General features: G+C 38.7%; 1 protein-coding gene across 2 annotated transcripts in view; it reads right to left on the bottom strand.

Annotated features, from left to right (window-relative positions):
- Positions 1-14,361: 14,361 nt before the first annotated feature.
- The window catches only part of LOC136884893 (gastrula zinc finger protein XlCGF58.1), a 42,533-nt gene continuing 40,840 nt past the window's right edge, over positions 14,362-16,054 (bottom strand). For both annotated transcript variants that reach the window (XM_067157194.2, XM_067157195.2), the window contains exon 4: positions 14,362-15,944. In XM_067157194.2, coding sequence (XP_067013295.2) covers positions 14,705-15,944 — 1,240 coding nt within the window. In that variant the 3' untranslated portion in view covers positions 14,362-14,704. The remainder of the gene's footprint in view (positions 15,945-16,054) is intronic.

Below are 16,054 nucleotides of genomic sequence, written 5' to 3'. Positions count from 1 at the left end.
AATGACTATGTCTGTCTCACTTGCGCGCTTCTCTCTCAAACAATAAGGCTTGGCACGCCCTGTTCTTTCAATAATACATGGAAACATATATGTTAGTTGTGGAAATGTGATGGCCATAATTAATGATGGCATGAGAAATGAAAAGAAAGTATTAAAATGTAGAAAAATTTAACAACGTACTCCTCATCCTGCTCAGCCTGTACTTACTTCAGTTAAAGCTAACTTGTATTACGCAGAACATTACAGTAAAATCACGCAAGTCATTTATTCATTAACTTCTGAAGATTCAGTTGCCTTTACAAAGGTACAACCCATGAGTTCAGAAAATCCGTATGACAAAGATTGATTATGGAAATTTGCCATAACCTATATCGCGAATGGAAACATCTGGTATTCCACTAACATAATAGAGAAAGTAGTGCAAAAAATACAACATCGGAGATGACTTTTTTCTATGCAATGTGGTCAAAGATGTGACAAACTCTCCAATTACAGTAATGGATCTTTCACATTCATAAATTTAATTGACGTATGAATCTTGTCTTGTTGTTAACACAAGAGTTTTTCTGTGATAATGTATCTACGTAGCGTATGTAATTATAAATCGTAATTTCTCGCTACGATAGAGAAGATAACAGTGACACCGCTATGAATTCGCGGACCGTATGAACAATATAAGTGTATTTTATCGAGATATTTCTCCTGCATGCAAATCTTCTGGAGTTCACTACACTCGTCATGGAACACCCAGGTCACAGTTAACAGTTAGTAGATATAGTGGATGGTTCTGCCGCCACCTCCGCCTCAGGCCCACCGCAGAGGGCTCCAGCGCCATCACCGCCACCGGCCCTCTGCAGAGGCCTCCTCCTCACGCTGGCTAAGAACGCGACCCTAACATCACATCCGCCATCTTGGAGGGGTTTAACCTAACTTTTTATGCGTAAGAGAGCTAGCCTAACCTCATGCAAGGGCCTAGCCTCAGTTATACGTCCGAATGCCCTTCCTGACGCCTAAGAGAGTGAGCTTAACCTTACATCTGCAATGTTGGAGGTGCTTAACCTATCTTTTGACGCACAAGACAGCAAGCCTAAACTCATGGAAGGGCCTAAACTCAGTTTTACGGCTGGATGCCTTTCCCAATTGCACAAGAAGCCGGCTATACATGGCTCCTTATGAGACACCGCGTAAGCTCACATCCGCTATCTTAGAGGGGCTTAACCTAACTTTAAACGCACAAGACAACAAGCCTAACCTCATGGAAGGGCCTAACCTCAGTTTTACGGCCGGATGCCCTTCCCCACGTCAATTGAATAAGATGGCGGCTATAAATGACTCCTTATGAGATGCCTTAAAGGTGCTTGCGCAAGAACTTTTGATACGCAAGACAGCAAGCCTAACCTTATAGAAAGACCTAACCTCAGTTTTACGACCGGATGCCCTTCTCGACGCCAAATGCACAAGATGGCGGCTATACATGACTCCTTAAGAGACGCCATGAGGGTGCTTGCGCAAGATGGTTGCTGTACATAGGCTCTTACGAGACCCCCTTGGGATGCTTGCGCAAGATGACGGTTACAAGATGGCAGCTATACATGGCTCCTTATGAGACACCTTAAGAGTGCTTGCGCAAGATGGCGGCTGCTCTTAAGAAACGGCTTAAGGGTGCTTGCACAAGATGGCTTGAGACGCCCTAAGGATCTTGCGCAAGATGGCGGCTATACACGACTCCTTATGAGACACCTTACGGGTGCTTGCGCAAGATGGCTGCTGCTCTTATCAAGAAAGCTAGTTTAGAGGCTAACGTGCAGTGCTGGTTCGATTCATTAAATTAGGGGCTTAAATGCAAAATGTTAAATATCTCGAAAACGGTGCGTCGTAGAGCAAAACGGATAAAAATTTTCTGCCCAATACCCAGGTTTGCAGTGTAAGGAACATGATAGCATAAGAAAAAAGTAGTCTAATGATGAGATCCACGGCTCGGTTCCTACTTAAGCCCTTTGGCATTTGGTCAGTTTTAGCTTGTATTGAAGCAAGTTTTCGTAACATGATTAGGTCATGCTATGGCAGAGATTATAACATGCCGTGCTGGTTCGATTCATTAAATTTGGGGCTTAAATAAAAATGTTAAATATCTCGAAAACGCTGCGTCGTAGAGCAAAACGGACCAAAAATTTTCTGCCTAATACTGAGGTTTGCAGTAACAGGAACATGATAGCATAAGGAAAAGTAGTCTAATGATGAGATCAACGGTTCGGTTCCTTCTTAGGCGCTTTGGCATTGACAGCTATCTAATTCTACAAGATGGCGGCTGTACATAGCCCCTTTTGAGACGGCTGAAGGGTGCTTATAGCTGCTGGGTTTATGAGACTCCCTAGGGATGCTTGCGTAAGAAGGCAGCGACAAGATGGCGGCTATACACAGCTCCTTATGAGACGGCCTAGGGGTGCTCGTGGAAGATGGCGGCGGCTATTATGAAGAAAGCTAGCTATAAGGCTACTGCTCAAGATGGCAGCTGCTGTTATGCATGCGGTAGAGGGCAATTTGAAATTCCACGTGTTCTTCAAAGCTACGTTCTTTTTGATACCGGCCATCTTTAATCAACAGGGCATCGTGCTGCCATCTTTAGCTACTACCTTTGAAATGTGGTGGCGGCAATGCTCACGTGGCAGCTGTCATCCGCCATCTTTAATTAACAGAGCACCGTGCTGCCATCTTTAGCTTTTGGCAAGTACTTCAAGCGGTTTCCATAGTTCTCAAATTCTTCGCTTTGCTTAATTTGAAAGGCTTGCATTAAGAGTTGTGACTCTTTTCAGATTATAACAACCATGTAAAAACCGTGTACACACCAATTTCGACAAAAATTATGTAACACGTCTATTTTTGAGAGGCATTATTTAAACTTCTAAAACTCTAAACTCTTCTCTTGAAAATCATGGATTTTGAATGGTAACTCTTTCGTTCTGCGTCATCGAATTATACAGCCATGCCCGATCATGCATTAATTCATCATTCTGGTAGAAGTTAGGAAATTACAGCGAACCATTAACAGAAAATCGGTTACCCTCAGAAAGAAATGTTTGTTAGCTAGGGATGTACCCCGCGTTGGTGGAGGGGGCCGTGACTTCAAAACATGAGGGTGCGTTGCTCCATTGTCTTGAGTCCAGAGCTGTTGCTAGAAGTGCGTGTCGCCTGTCGAGAAGTCGGAGCTGCAAACAAATGTCATTCTGAGTTGTACATTTTAATCTTCATTCAGAGCGGTTAGAGAATGAAAACCTGTAATTAATATGGAGAAACGTAAAGAGGTAGGAACAGTGCATCTGTAAATAGATTCAATAATAAATGCAACAGTTATCCTGGGTGTTGAAATAGACCGGCTTATACAATTTGTGCTAAGGAATATGTACTTATGATAGGACGATTTAAGACCATTAGGTGTTATCTAATATCTGCCTAGGAGTGGACGGACTAATTCCAGTCAGGCAAGTAAGCACACCAGACACTTACTGGTATTCTTTCAAAGTCGGAGCCCTTGAGTTTGAGTGTCGCACGCAGTAAACGTGTACTTTAACGTTCGTGCAGTCCGCTAGTTCGGAGAAGTGTTAAAGGAGAAGACCCAGCTAAACAAAGGAAAAAAGAAGTTTAATGTTCATTCGATTGTTAAATATACTGCAATTGTTGTTGACAATTGCTGCACATATCCCAGTATTGGCATGCTTCCTGGCAACCAGAAGCAACATCAATAATGTCAAAATTCTAATAATTATAATATTTTAAAATAAAATATTCAAAATTTCCCTCCTTTTTAACAGTATATCACTGTTTCCCTTATAAATTCCAAGTTTATACGAATTTTATCACTTTTCAAGTGTGTATCAAATCTCCACCTACAAAATGAACCTCAATCACTAACATAGACTGTGATTTAGATTTTTTGTAGTTTTTATTCCGAGCACCTGAAAATATTAATATGTTTGTGAATAAATATGTTATATAAAATCCTATTGATCTGAATGAGGTACAGATTGTAGTACAACACTATGGGAGGAAACCCTAAAAAAATCATAATTATCCCTTAAACAATAAGATAGTTATGAAGGAAACCGTGATATATTGTTAAAAAGGCAGGAAATTTTAAACATTTAATTAAAATTATTATAAATAGAACATTATTGAAATTGCTTCTAATTGCTAGGAAGCATGCCAATGCTGGGATATGTGCAGCATTTGTCAACAACGTTTGTAGCGTGTATAACAATGGAATTAATATTGTCCTTTTTTCCCATGTTAAGCTTGGTCTCCCCCACTTATGTGAGCAATTTCTAAAGAGCCCAATTTTTTATGTAGCAGTGACGCATTTTTCAGACCCATCAAGGAAAAAGCCTCACTAGTGTTGTGGTCAACATCGCTAAGGGACACATGAACTTCCGTAAAAGTCAGTATTATCACGATGGAGTACTAATCACCAATGGCGACTCTACGTGGCCGATGCTCATCACAAGATAGAGACCATGTAAGTATTAATCATTATTATTGTGTTTAGGAGAGTAGTAACCGCACACGGTGATATACATAAATATGTAAATATCAATTATTAACAATTCATTGTGGCCTCCTAATTACCTGGGGCCTGTCTGGCCAGGTATATCCTGCTACGATAATTTAGTAGGCCGAAAAGCCAGCCTCCCAACGCCGAGTTCTGGGCGGCGAGATATAACTCAGCCAAATTATGGGACCAAGGGCTTCGGGCGGAGGAGTTCTCTTAGTAGGGCGATGAACCCTCAGTGGAGGAAATGTCACTGGAATTCATAACTGCAAGCGTCTGACCCATATTGAGCGGTTTGTGGGCAGCGTCTCTTCTCCAGGTTAGGGGCGGATTTTAACCTGATATGCAGAAGGTAATGGGAAACCACTCCACAAGCAAAATCCCAAGATTAGCATTCATGGATAGAAACTTGAGCGAAACTGTAAATACTGATCATGGGCGTCGGAACCCAAGATGCAGCAGGAGAGGGGATGGCTGCAAGGCCTCTCAGGTCGTCATCCAACGAAATCCTTGCAGGAAAGAGCGTAATAAGTTCAATTTACGGACTTGGAATGTGAAAACGTTGCTAAGAATTGTAAAACTAGAAGAAATCAAAATCGCAATGGAAGAAACAGCACTGTTATTCAAGGTGCTCTGTAAGCGGGGACTTCTGTTCAGACGAATTCAGAATTTATAGTGGAAGGGAAAAGCCGGGAATGAATGAAGTTACTATTATCTTGCAAAGAAAATGGTCCAGTCACGTGATCAACACATCTCATGTAAGGGAGAGATTGATGATGATCAAAGTGAAAACCACTCCAGTTGATCTAGTGATCATTCAGGTATGCTGCCCAACATCAAACAGTTCCGGTAAAGAGGTAGTCTACGAGCAAATTGAAAGTTTGCTGGAGCTCGTAGGAAATAAAGATAATGTGGTCATAATGGGCGATTTAAATGCTTCTGTTGGTTCACATAACAGCTTGAAATATGCTGGTAAATTCGGACTAGGGAACATGATCTAAAGTGGTCAGAGAGTTTTAGAATTTTGTGAACAGCATGACATGGTTATAAGAAACATATTCTTTTAAGTACCTGTCCGAAGAAGATACACATGGAAATCACCTGGAGATAATGCACGATATCAGATTGATTATACATTAGACAGCGATATCGAAACCAGATTAAATCCAGCCACAGCTATCCAGGACCTGATGTGGACAGCGACCACAATCTTGAAGTGTGACATTAAGCTAAAGAAGAATATGAATTTGATCCTGCACAAATGGAATACACAAATTTTAAAGAACACTGGCACACATAAGGCATACAAAATTAAAACTCATAAGTTAGCATTCGCTCTTCATGACAGCGCAAACGGGTGCAAATAAGGAATGGTATAACTGAGGCTGCTGAAGAAGTGCTGGGAAGGAAAGTTACAGCCGTGGAAGTCATGGGTGACTGATGAAATCATAAACCTTATTGGCGAAAGGGAATAAAGACAGGTACAAAGAAATTATAAATCAGATCACGAGAAAGTGTCGCCAAGCAAAGGAGAACTGGGTGAAGTAGACAAGCGAGATTATAGAAAAGGACATGATCAGGGGACAGGTGTAAAAGGCATATTTCAATATCAGAACTCTAGAACACCAACCAAAAACCAGAAGCTCCATTAGATAAAATGGGAAACCTGTTCAACACCGAGGAAATCTGTGAACGTTGGAAATAATACATTGAAGACCTGTATCAAGGAAAATACGTAAATAATACAACCAGCTACATTGGAAAAGAACATGAAGAAGACGAATGCAGAGAGGGTCCAACGATCATATCTTTAGAGTTTAATGCAGCACTAAGTAGTATCCAGGAAAAGAATGCACCCGGTCGAGATAACTTTCCAGCAGAACGGAAATATTTGGGTGAAAATATATGATCAAAATTTAAGTAATAGAAGTACTCCATAAGATTTGCTGATGATAATTCGATACTATCAGAAACAGGCAAAAGTACGCAGAGAATGATGAATATATTATCAGAAACGTTAGGCAAATGGAACCTCAAAATTAATACGAGGAAAGAAACCCATGTCAATATGGAAAAAAAAAATCAACTATAACACACTTCAAAATTGGCCTTGATCAAATTGAGCATGTGAAACAGTTTTGCTACCTAGGAACCCGAGTCGCAAGTGACAATCGGAGCGTATCAGAAATCACGAATAGGACAGCAATGGCAAAGGGAGCATTCCAAGGTAAAAAGCATCTGCTAGCCAACAAATATATAGATATTCAAACTCGGAAGGCCTTTGTAAAAACCCTTGTATAGAGCGTGCTACTGTATGTTGCGGAGGCTGGACATTAGGAATGCGAAAAAGAAAAACTAGAGGCAATTGAAATGTGGGTTTGGAGAAGAATGCAGAGGACAAGTTGGACTGAAGTGAAGATCAATACCGAAGTCCTTAAAGAGATAGGAGAAGAACGGGATCTGATAACTGAAACTGAAAAACGGAAAATGTATTGCTCACATTCTGCGGCATGACGAGTTCCTTTGTAACATCATTAAAGGAATAATTGCTGGAGAAAGGAGGATAACAATCCAGAGCGTCTTATTTCAAGAACCTGCTTCTGAGGATGAAGTGAAAGACCTACGCTGAGTTGAAAAGTCTGGCTCACGATAGGCATCTGTGGCTGCAGCGACAAGGCTTAGCCTTTAGAATATGATGATGAATTACCTGAGATGTAATTAATTCATGACCTCTTATGCTCGATGAATTGCCAAAAGAAGTACGGTATTCCTTAATGCAGTGTAAATATTACTGATCACGTTTGTTGAGACGAATTTACTTAATGTTAAGCCGATATGAAATGACTTTAGTTCAGAAAATATGTAGACAAAAATGTACTTCATGTGTTGTTCTAGACTATTCATTGTCCGATCATAGACGTCTCTGTCTTAAACTATGGTGGAAAAATTATAAGCAAGGTAACACTAACCGAATCAAACATTCCATGATTATCAGTCAGAAAAATATAACCGCTTTAAAATATAATCTCAGCGGAAGAAGGAAACTCAGAAAAACATTAATATTTTCAGACTGCAATATTGAAACTTAATTTAAGCTTCTCCCCAAAGGAATGCTGCCAAGAGAATCGAAGGTATTACAAAACCAATGGAACTACAATAAGAAAGCTTACCATTAAAAGCTACATTCCTCATCTTGCAAGTAATCATAAACGAAATTTTTATTGCACAGCTAAGCAGGGCATTTCTGAAGAAAAACGGCGGTAGAAATCTAACAAAATATTGTATGGAAGAAAATTGTAAAAATAATTGCCGACGACGAAATTATTCGAGGTTCTAAAATTAATGTAACTGCTTGGGAAATAATAAATAATGAAACATGTAGGAAGGTAAAAAAGAGTCAACAGCCATTGCATCACACAATCTGAATTACTTCTTTGTAAACGAGTACAAACGGGAGATTAACTTTGAGCTCCTTCAGAAGAATTACAATTTACTTGCTGATATTCTGACTTACCATCAGTTGCAGAGAGCAAATTATGTAAATTTTATGTGGCATGAAATTACATTTAAAATGTCCGTCCAAGGTAACTGGTAGTATACATGAATTGTGTACGACTAGTTGTAAGTAAATAACAATATCCATGTCTATATTTTCAATTGCTCATTTACCTCAAGTTGCCGTCGCTTTTGTGTTGATTTTCTGCACATGAATTGCAATCCTCTAATATTTCAAATTATTTTACTGTAGTACGAAGGTTTTTACTCCTTTTTTATGATTTTTTATTTATTTATTTACTCAAGAAAGGGCACCTGAGCCGAGGCTCTTATGGCGCAAATATTGGCAGAGTTAAAAAATATTGACAATACAATAATAGCTTATTTCTAAATACGTTAGTCTCACAAATATAAACACAATATATAATACCACTGTACATTACTTGGTTGAAAGATTTACTGCTCATTTTCTTTTGTCCATTGATTATTTATTTTTTGTTTAAATTTTGAAATTGTTGTTGCCTGTTGTATATGTTTTGGAAGAGCATTGTACACCTTCGCAGAGTAGTGCCATAAGGAGTTACAGCCATACTTACTAGTTTTTACAAATTCGGTATGGACTCTATTTGCTTCTCGAGTGTTATATGAGTGTATGTCAGAATTTATAATACAGATAGTGTTTGTATGAAGCAATTTATGCTTAATTTTGTATACCATCATAGCTGAAGCTCTATCACGTAACATGTGGTGTGGTAGAAGTCTGCATTTCTTAAACAAATAATCCCTAGGTGTTAAAATGGCAACTTTCTCAAAGAGTTCCTTATGTCCTTCCCTAAAATTAAAAATTTAAACAAGAATTGCCGGCTTGTGCCCCTGTGCCGCCCCCTCATTATATTATCCGTCACAATTACAAACAATACAGATAACTACACATTTAATAGATTTCAGACTTCACAATTTATGGGCCACAGCATGTAGCACTATTGTAGAGCAAATACATTTGCATAACATTATTTTGGAGTGTCATCGAGCTCGAAGGGTGGAATTGAAGGTAGTGAGCGGCAAAACCATTGTTCAATTCAAGTACCAGGAAACAAAGTTCTACTTCCACTGTTGTCTTCACATAATTACGCATTTAAAGATATTTCAACAAATGGAAAAACTATCCAGCTGTATTCCACAGTAAGAAGATAGAAAGGCATTAAGAGGAACTTACTGGGCAAGCAAACTTGCAGGCACAACCTCCAGAGAGAGATCAGATAGATATTTAATAATAAGAATAATGTTACTGAGCCACTCAGCCCAGCTGTTGTTTAAGGAAGGACCTGTTAGAAAGATGGCACTGTTTACATGAGAAATTTGACTGGCAACACCGACGATTGTTCCACTGGCCATAGCCCAGAGCGTATTTACCACAGAAAAATAGGGTGAAAATCGTAACATGAACGGTTGGTTTAGGTCCAGTATACCCAATAAAAACAAGTATGTACACTATTTTAGTGATTAATATTGCACTAAATATATTTTACAACAAAATAGCATAATATCAATACCCTGAATATATTTTTAGAATGGTCGCCTCCATAAAAATATGTTAATGTCCACAGAAAAGCAGAATATTTTGGGGTTCAACACACATACGGAATTGAAAATTTGTTTCATACGATATATACTTAATATATCTATCTGTTAATAATATTTTCCTAAAATTGACACAATTATTCTCAATGTGACAAGCAAAACGTAACATGTAAATAATACTTAGAGAAGTTCCAAATGGGTCACATTCCTTAGTTTGTTCTGGCTTTATCACCTAATAACGAGGATAACTACCGGCATTTGGATTTTTGTAACCACCGTAACGCTGAAATTACCTGCATTTGCGTCTCCGATGTCTTCCTCTTGTTCTACTTCAATAAATTAACTGTTGGGTTCAAGATTACTGGTTGTCAGAAAATCTCGGTCTGCGTTTGAATCGTCAAATTCATCATTGAAGAATATTAATGCTACGTTTATCGAAGATATGAAGGTGGTAAGAGCTTTGAAACTTAATCCTTGGGGCTGATGACCTAAGATGTTAGGCCCTTTAAACAATAAGCAAGAAACTTAAGCCACAGGAAATAATGTTGTCATTATTTTAGACAGAATTAGGTACGTCAACGTTCGGGACGGGCCTGACAGACCCACTGGCATTTTGCGCAGGTACTAGAAAAATACTTATTGGGTAAGAACAGGATCGCGTTCTTATCACCATTACAGGATGGTACACAGACGGCCAGCCCTCTGAATGCTGAGGCCTTTGTGTAATTTCAAAATGTCATACTGCTGGGTCTTGGGGGCAAGTCCGACCATTCTACGGTTAACAGTCGTCAAACAAAATGAGCCTTCACACATGAACATATCTGCACGTCGAATACAAAGGTGTAGCCGTTCTATAAAATCATTTTTAAGATTAAGAATTCCTGAAAATAACCATTAAGCATATATATGACAACATGGGCGTTACCGATAGAGGCTAACCATGTGTTCCATCGGAGTGTACTAACAAAAAAACAAACAACCAAACATACATAACATCAGTGTAGATGTTAACTAGAGTGAGCTACCAGGTCTGTCCGTATATGAGACTTGTGGAATTTTTTAAAAATTCGGTTACTAAAATTGCTTAATCGTACCGCAGTGCTAGCGAGTGTGTTCTTAAGATAAGACTTCTAAGAAAACTTAATACCGCAATTGTATGCCTTTATAATGAACCACGTACCATATTTGTTGCAAGGGTGAGAGGTGTGTGAGAAAAATTTTACAAAATGCGTTGGAACAGTGTGAGAGAGAGGTATATATAAGAATTTTCCACCTACTTCCTTAGAAGAATGTCCCCAATCCACAGCACAAATTTGTATTATGTAGTTTTCTGCACGCTAGAAATAATTTACCATCATTTTGATATCAATAGTGTGACCGTAGCTTGGAATGACTCACCGGATGTTTCCAAGAGTAGCCTTTTCACTAAAGTTTTTACCTCATTCGTAACAATAGTGTGAACATTTTCCGATATATTTGACCAGGTGCATTCGAAGACTCGATTTCCTGAAAATCTTATTAAAACATCCTTTACAGTTTGTAGGTGCTCAACACTATGAGTGAACAGATTTGTTTGAAATGAGATATCAAGTGAAGGTTCACCACAAGCTTGAGGAGGCTCTAAAATATCCTTAAGCAGTGTCTCATTGGGCGTGCTCACTTCACGAGAGCTTTTACCACATTAGATATACGATATGGCAAAAAACCAGTATAGATGTACAGGTGTTTCCGAAAAATGTGTGTGCAGAAAACGCACTACCACACTACAACACATTAGTATGGTCACTTTACGGTGTGTATGTGTGTCCGTCTAATACATTATATATCGAATTTGATCTTTTTCACAAGACCTCTTACCGCATACATTACAAAAAGATGGCGCTACTTATCATGCGCAAAAAATGTGTTCTCGAAGATTAGATTCGGTAGATATATTATACGGCATTGAACACTATGATGTGGACACTTTCCTGTACGTTTAAGGAAGCGTGTAATAAGCGCGGCCTTATTCACGCAACCTACGGTACGTATGATGTACGGTATACATAAGCAAATGCATATTCAACTCAGTATTTTGACGAATGATTTTACGTATCGTTATCAAAACAATGGGTGATTTGCAGTATGTTTTAAAATATGCTGTCGAAGAGAATAATTATGAGAAAAATTATCACCACATTCCTAGCATGACTATAGACGCTAACCAGTACGGGTAAGCATTTTTTGTGTAAGATTAGACTTGGAAGCAAAACTTATCACCGAGTTGTACAAAGTAATGTGAACGCGCACCAGTATGTGTAAGCAGGTGTTGTCGAATATTAGATTTGGTAGGAAACATACTACCGCACTGATACAGGAATACAGACGCTCTCCAGCATGTTTTACTGGTGGTGCGACTGTGATAAAACTTGTTATGGTCACTTATGAGGGACGTACGTAAAAATGAATACAAACTTTAGTTGCCTATAATATAACTTGACATGCCAGGATTTTATTTCCAAAATATTATATTTCAAAGCCATCTGTAAATGTGAAGAAAATTGGTATCTGTAACTGCTGTATACTGACACGCCCGCTTCTGTATAGGAAGAGTTTTATTTCCATTACATTGCCCCACCGGAGAATTCCCACGAGATTTCCATTCTTCCACGGAAACCGGTCAGCAAGCAAGCTGTGGAAAAGTATGTCTGCCGTATTCTTCCGGTTCCTATGTTAATGTATTTATATACGTGGTTGGATAACTGATTTACCAAGTGCTGATTTTGTGAGTTCTGTGTTATCCAAAGTAACAGTATAGCTCGAGCTGAACGAGGAAATTTTATGAAGTGAAAAAGGACTGTGCTGCGCGGTTTACGAAAACTAAATAGAATGTACTAGGGCAAGGTACAGAAAAACGGTACTGGTATCAGTAGTACTTCGAAAAAGATGGAGGCATTTCGTTTGATGAATACAAGACAGAAGATAAATCCTTAAGTAGGCTTGGGTTCATATATTTGAGGATTCTGTCAGAAGTTATTCGTTCAGCCTGTGTATGTGCCAACTGTGGTGCGCGAGATTCGATGTTATATTATGACGGAGAGAGGTTTGATGTAGTCTGTAGGTCACATTTTTACTGTTACAGCTGTCAGTCGGATATTGCTTATAGAACGTCTGAAATGAATAACTGGTCTTATGAAGGAAACCTGAGATTGTGCTATGGAATGAGGTGTTTAGGTTTCGGAAGGGAAGGTATTAACTAGTTTTTTGGAATTATGAACAAGCCACCCTAACTTCAAGGTACACTGACAAAAACAGAGAACTCCTGTGTGCCCTTGAGGAAGAACTTGATGATAATCTCGCATCATCAGTGTAGGAAGCTGTGAATCTAAACAGTGATCTGGAAACAACTGAATCTGATATTTCAGTTGTTGACTTGTTTGTTTCTTGCGATGGTTCATAGATGAAGTGTGGACGCGCATTACTTTATGGTGATTCTCAGTCATCAGGATTGACACTGTCAAAATACTTGATCTGCAAGTGATGAGCAAGTTATGGGGATTTTGTGCCCTTAGAAAAAGGTGACAGCATTGAAGAGGAGAGGAAACGGCAAAGTGAACATAAAAATGTGTACAGTGCAAGTTACTAAGGTTCGAGTGGTTGGATGGAGCCAGATGGGATGAAACATACTTTTCAAAGAATTGTTGAAAAATATGGGGTCATGTATGTAGAATACCTTGAAGGTGGTGACTCCAGTTCGTTCAAAGCTGTCTTAGAATGTGAAACTTATCACCCATATTGTATGTCTGAAAAGTTAGAATGTGTTAGGCATATTCAGAAAAGAATGGGGGGAGAGAATTAAATTTGAAGAAGGGACTCACAGGTTAAAAACTTTAAGACAGCAAGTCTCTGTGAGGTACTAATAGGCTTGGTGATATGGAAATACATACCTTGCAGGTATACTTTGGGAGGGCTATAAGAGGGAACTCTGGAATTGTGGAGGACATGCAAAGAGCTGTTTGGGCCATTTATTTTCACAAACTGTCAGCGGACCAATATCGTATTCATAGCCTACCTAATATTTTATGGTGTAAATTCAAAGAAGTTGAGCAAGCTGGCACTACTTACTCCCACAAGCATAAGCTACCTGAAACTGCCAGAAATGTTGTAAACTATACCTTTCAGGTTCTGGCCAATATCATTTATTACAGAAGTGTTTGCATTAAAGAAGCCAGAATCATAACAAAAGTTTCAGATCTCTTATATGGAAGAGGTGCGCCATAACTGCATTTCCCTCTTCAAATGTGGTGGAAATAGCTGCATACGATGCTTGTTTAATGTTTAAAAGTGGGAAAAGACTATGAAGCGGCTAGGAAGGCAGCCAGGAACTTTCAAGGTGACAATACTAAAGGTCATAGATGGCAGACAAATTGCTACAGCTTACCCCTTAATGATGAAATTGGGAACTAAGGTACATTGATGGAGAATCTCATAGAGGAAACAGCTGGAAAAGGAAGAGGAAACTTAGAAATATGGATATGATCTGCACTTATTCAATAGATGTACAGTAAAACAATACAAACCATCTCAAGTTTTGATTAAATTTTCCATAAGTTACATTTTTGTAAGTTCAATGTACCTTTCCTACATGTTGCAAGGTACAATTATAAAACTAGGTATGTATCTATAAACCATTATTATAGAAAACTTCATGTAGAAACATTTTTTTAAAGAAAATATTTTATTCAAAATTTAGTCAGTCAAATTTTAATTGCTCTAAAAAATAAAAGGCAATAGGATATCAGACCTTTCTGCAACATATAAGTTCAAATTACTCTTTAGATATAATGTGCCAAATTTGGTAACTTACAATGTTATGGCTTTCTATACAGGGTACAATTTAAGGGCTCATGTTTCAGAAGGTTCACAAATCCCTAGCATAGGAACTAAATAAGTGATCACTATAAAAAATCACATTCATATACCCTGAGTACATAGGAACACGCATATCAAATTCCATAACATCATACCAGTATGGAGCAACATTTGTTGTCGAAGATTAGAATGATAGAAAACTCATTGCCGTATTGATAGCATAATGTGGCTAATCTAAGAATGTGAAAGCATATGTTGTAGAATTGATGCCTTCCGAGTAAAGTTCTTACCACATCGAGCACATGAGAATGGAGATTCCCCAGTATGAGTGAGCAGGTGTCTTTGAAGATGATGCTTCACAGAAAACTTCGTACCGCACTGATGACAATAATGTGGACGGTCAGCAGTGTGGGTACGCCGGTGACGTCGAAGATTATATCTAGTAGAAAACTCACTACCACATTCATTACAGGAATATGGACGCTCTCCAGTATGTGTAAGCATGTGACTTTGAAGATCAATTTTCCGCGAAAACTTCATACTGCACTGCATACATGAAAATGGACGGTCATTAGCATGGATACGCATATGTCGCTGAAGGTAAGATTTTTGTGAAAACATCCTACTACAATGAACACAAGAAAGGAGTTGCCCTCCTTTATGTTTGAGCATATGTAGCTGAAGCATAGACTTCTGTTTAAACTCCTCGTTGCAGTGACCACAGGATAGTTGCTGTTCACCGGTATGCGTAACGATGTGATCCTCTAGAGTCGACTTGTGATAAAATGCCTTATTGCATTCATTACAACAATACAGCGGTACGTGTTCATGCGTGTGAAGGTGTTGTCCGAGATTAACTTTGTTACAAAACTGTTTACCACATCGATCACATGAAAATGGGAGATGGCCATCATGAGTAAGCATATGTCTCTGAAGTGTTGCCCTCTTCATGAACCTATTATCGCATCGATGACAACAATATGGACCCTCATCAGTATGAGTAACCATGTGCTGCTTTAGATTAGTTTTATATCTAAACCTCTTATTGCACTGAATACAAGCATAAGGATACTCACCAGTATGGGTAAGCATGTGTTGCTTAATATTCGTTTTAAACCTAAACCTCTTGTCACACTGAATACATTTGTATGGTCTGACACGAGTATGTGTAAGCATATGTTGCTCAAGTTTTGAATTATGAATGAACGTCTTATTGCAATAAACGCAAGGGAGTGGACGCTCTCCAGTATACGAGGCGATGTGTTGTTGATGGGTTTGTTCTTGCACAGATATATTACCACAATCCTTAAGGAAGTAGTAATGCCTTCCAGTATGAGAGTGCAGGTGCTTACCGAAAGCAGACTTTTGGGAAAACTTACTACCACATTCATTACAACAGAGTGCCCATTGTTTAGTGGGGGAGATTGGCTTTTCATCACAGTGAGTTGCAGTCCTTAATGCGAAAGTCTCAAGTCTAGGAAACAGAAAAAACAAAAGTTACTACGTTTTCCAATAGGATAACTAAATCGAATACAGTAAACTGAAGCAAACACTATATATGTACCAAAAATATTTATTTTCATA

Source organism: Anabrus simplex, chromosome 13 (assembly GCF_040414725.1).
Source record: "Anabrus simplex isolate iqAnaSimp1 chromosome 13, ASM4041472v1, whole genome shotgun sequence".
In the NCBI taxonomy this organism is placed as follows: Eukaryota; Metazoa; Arthropoda; class Insecta; order Orthoptera; family Tettigoniidae; genus Anabrus; species Anabrus simplex.
This window is presented reverse-complemented; position numbering and strand designations above follow the sequence as displayed.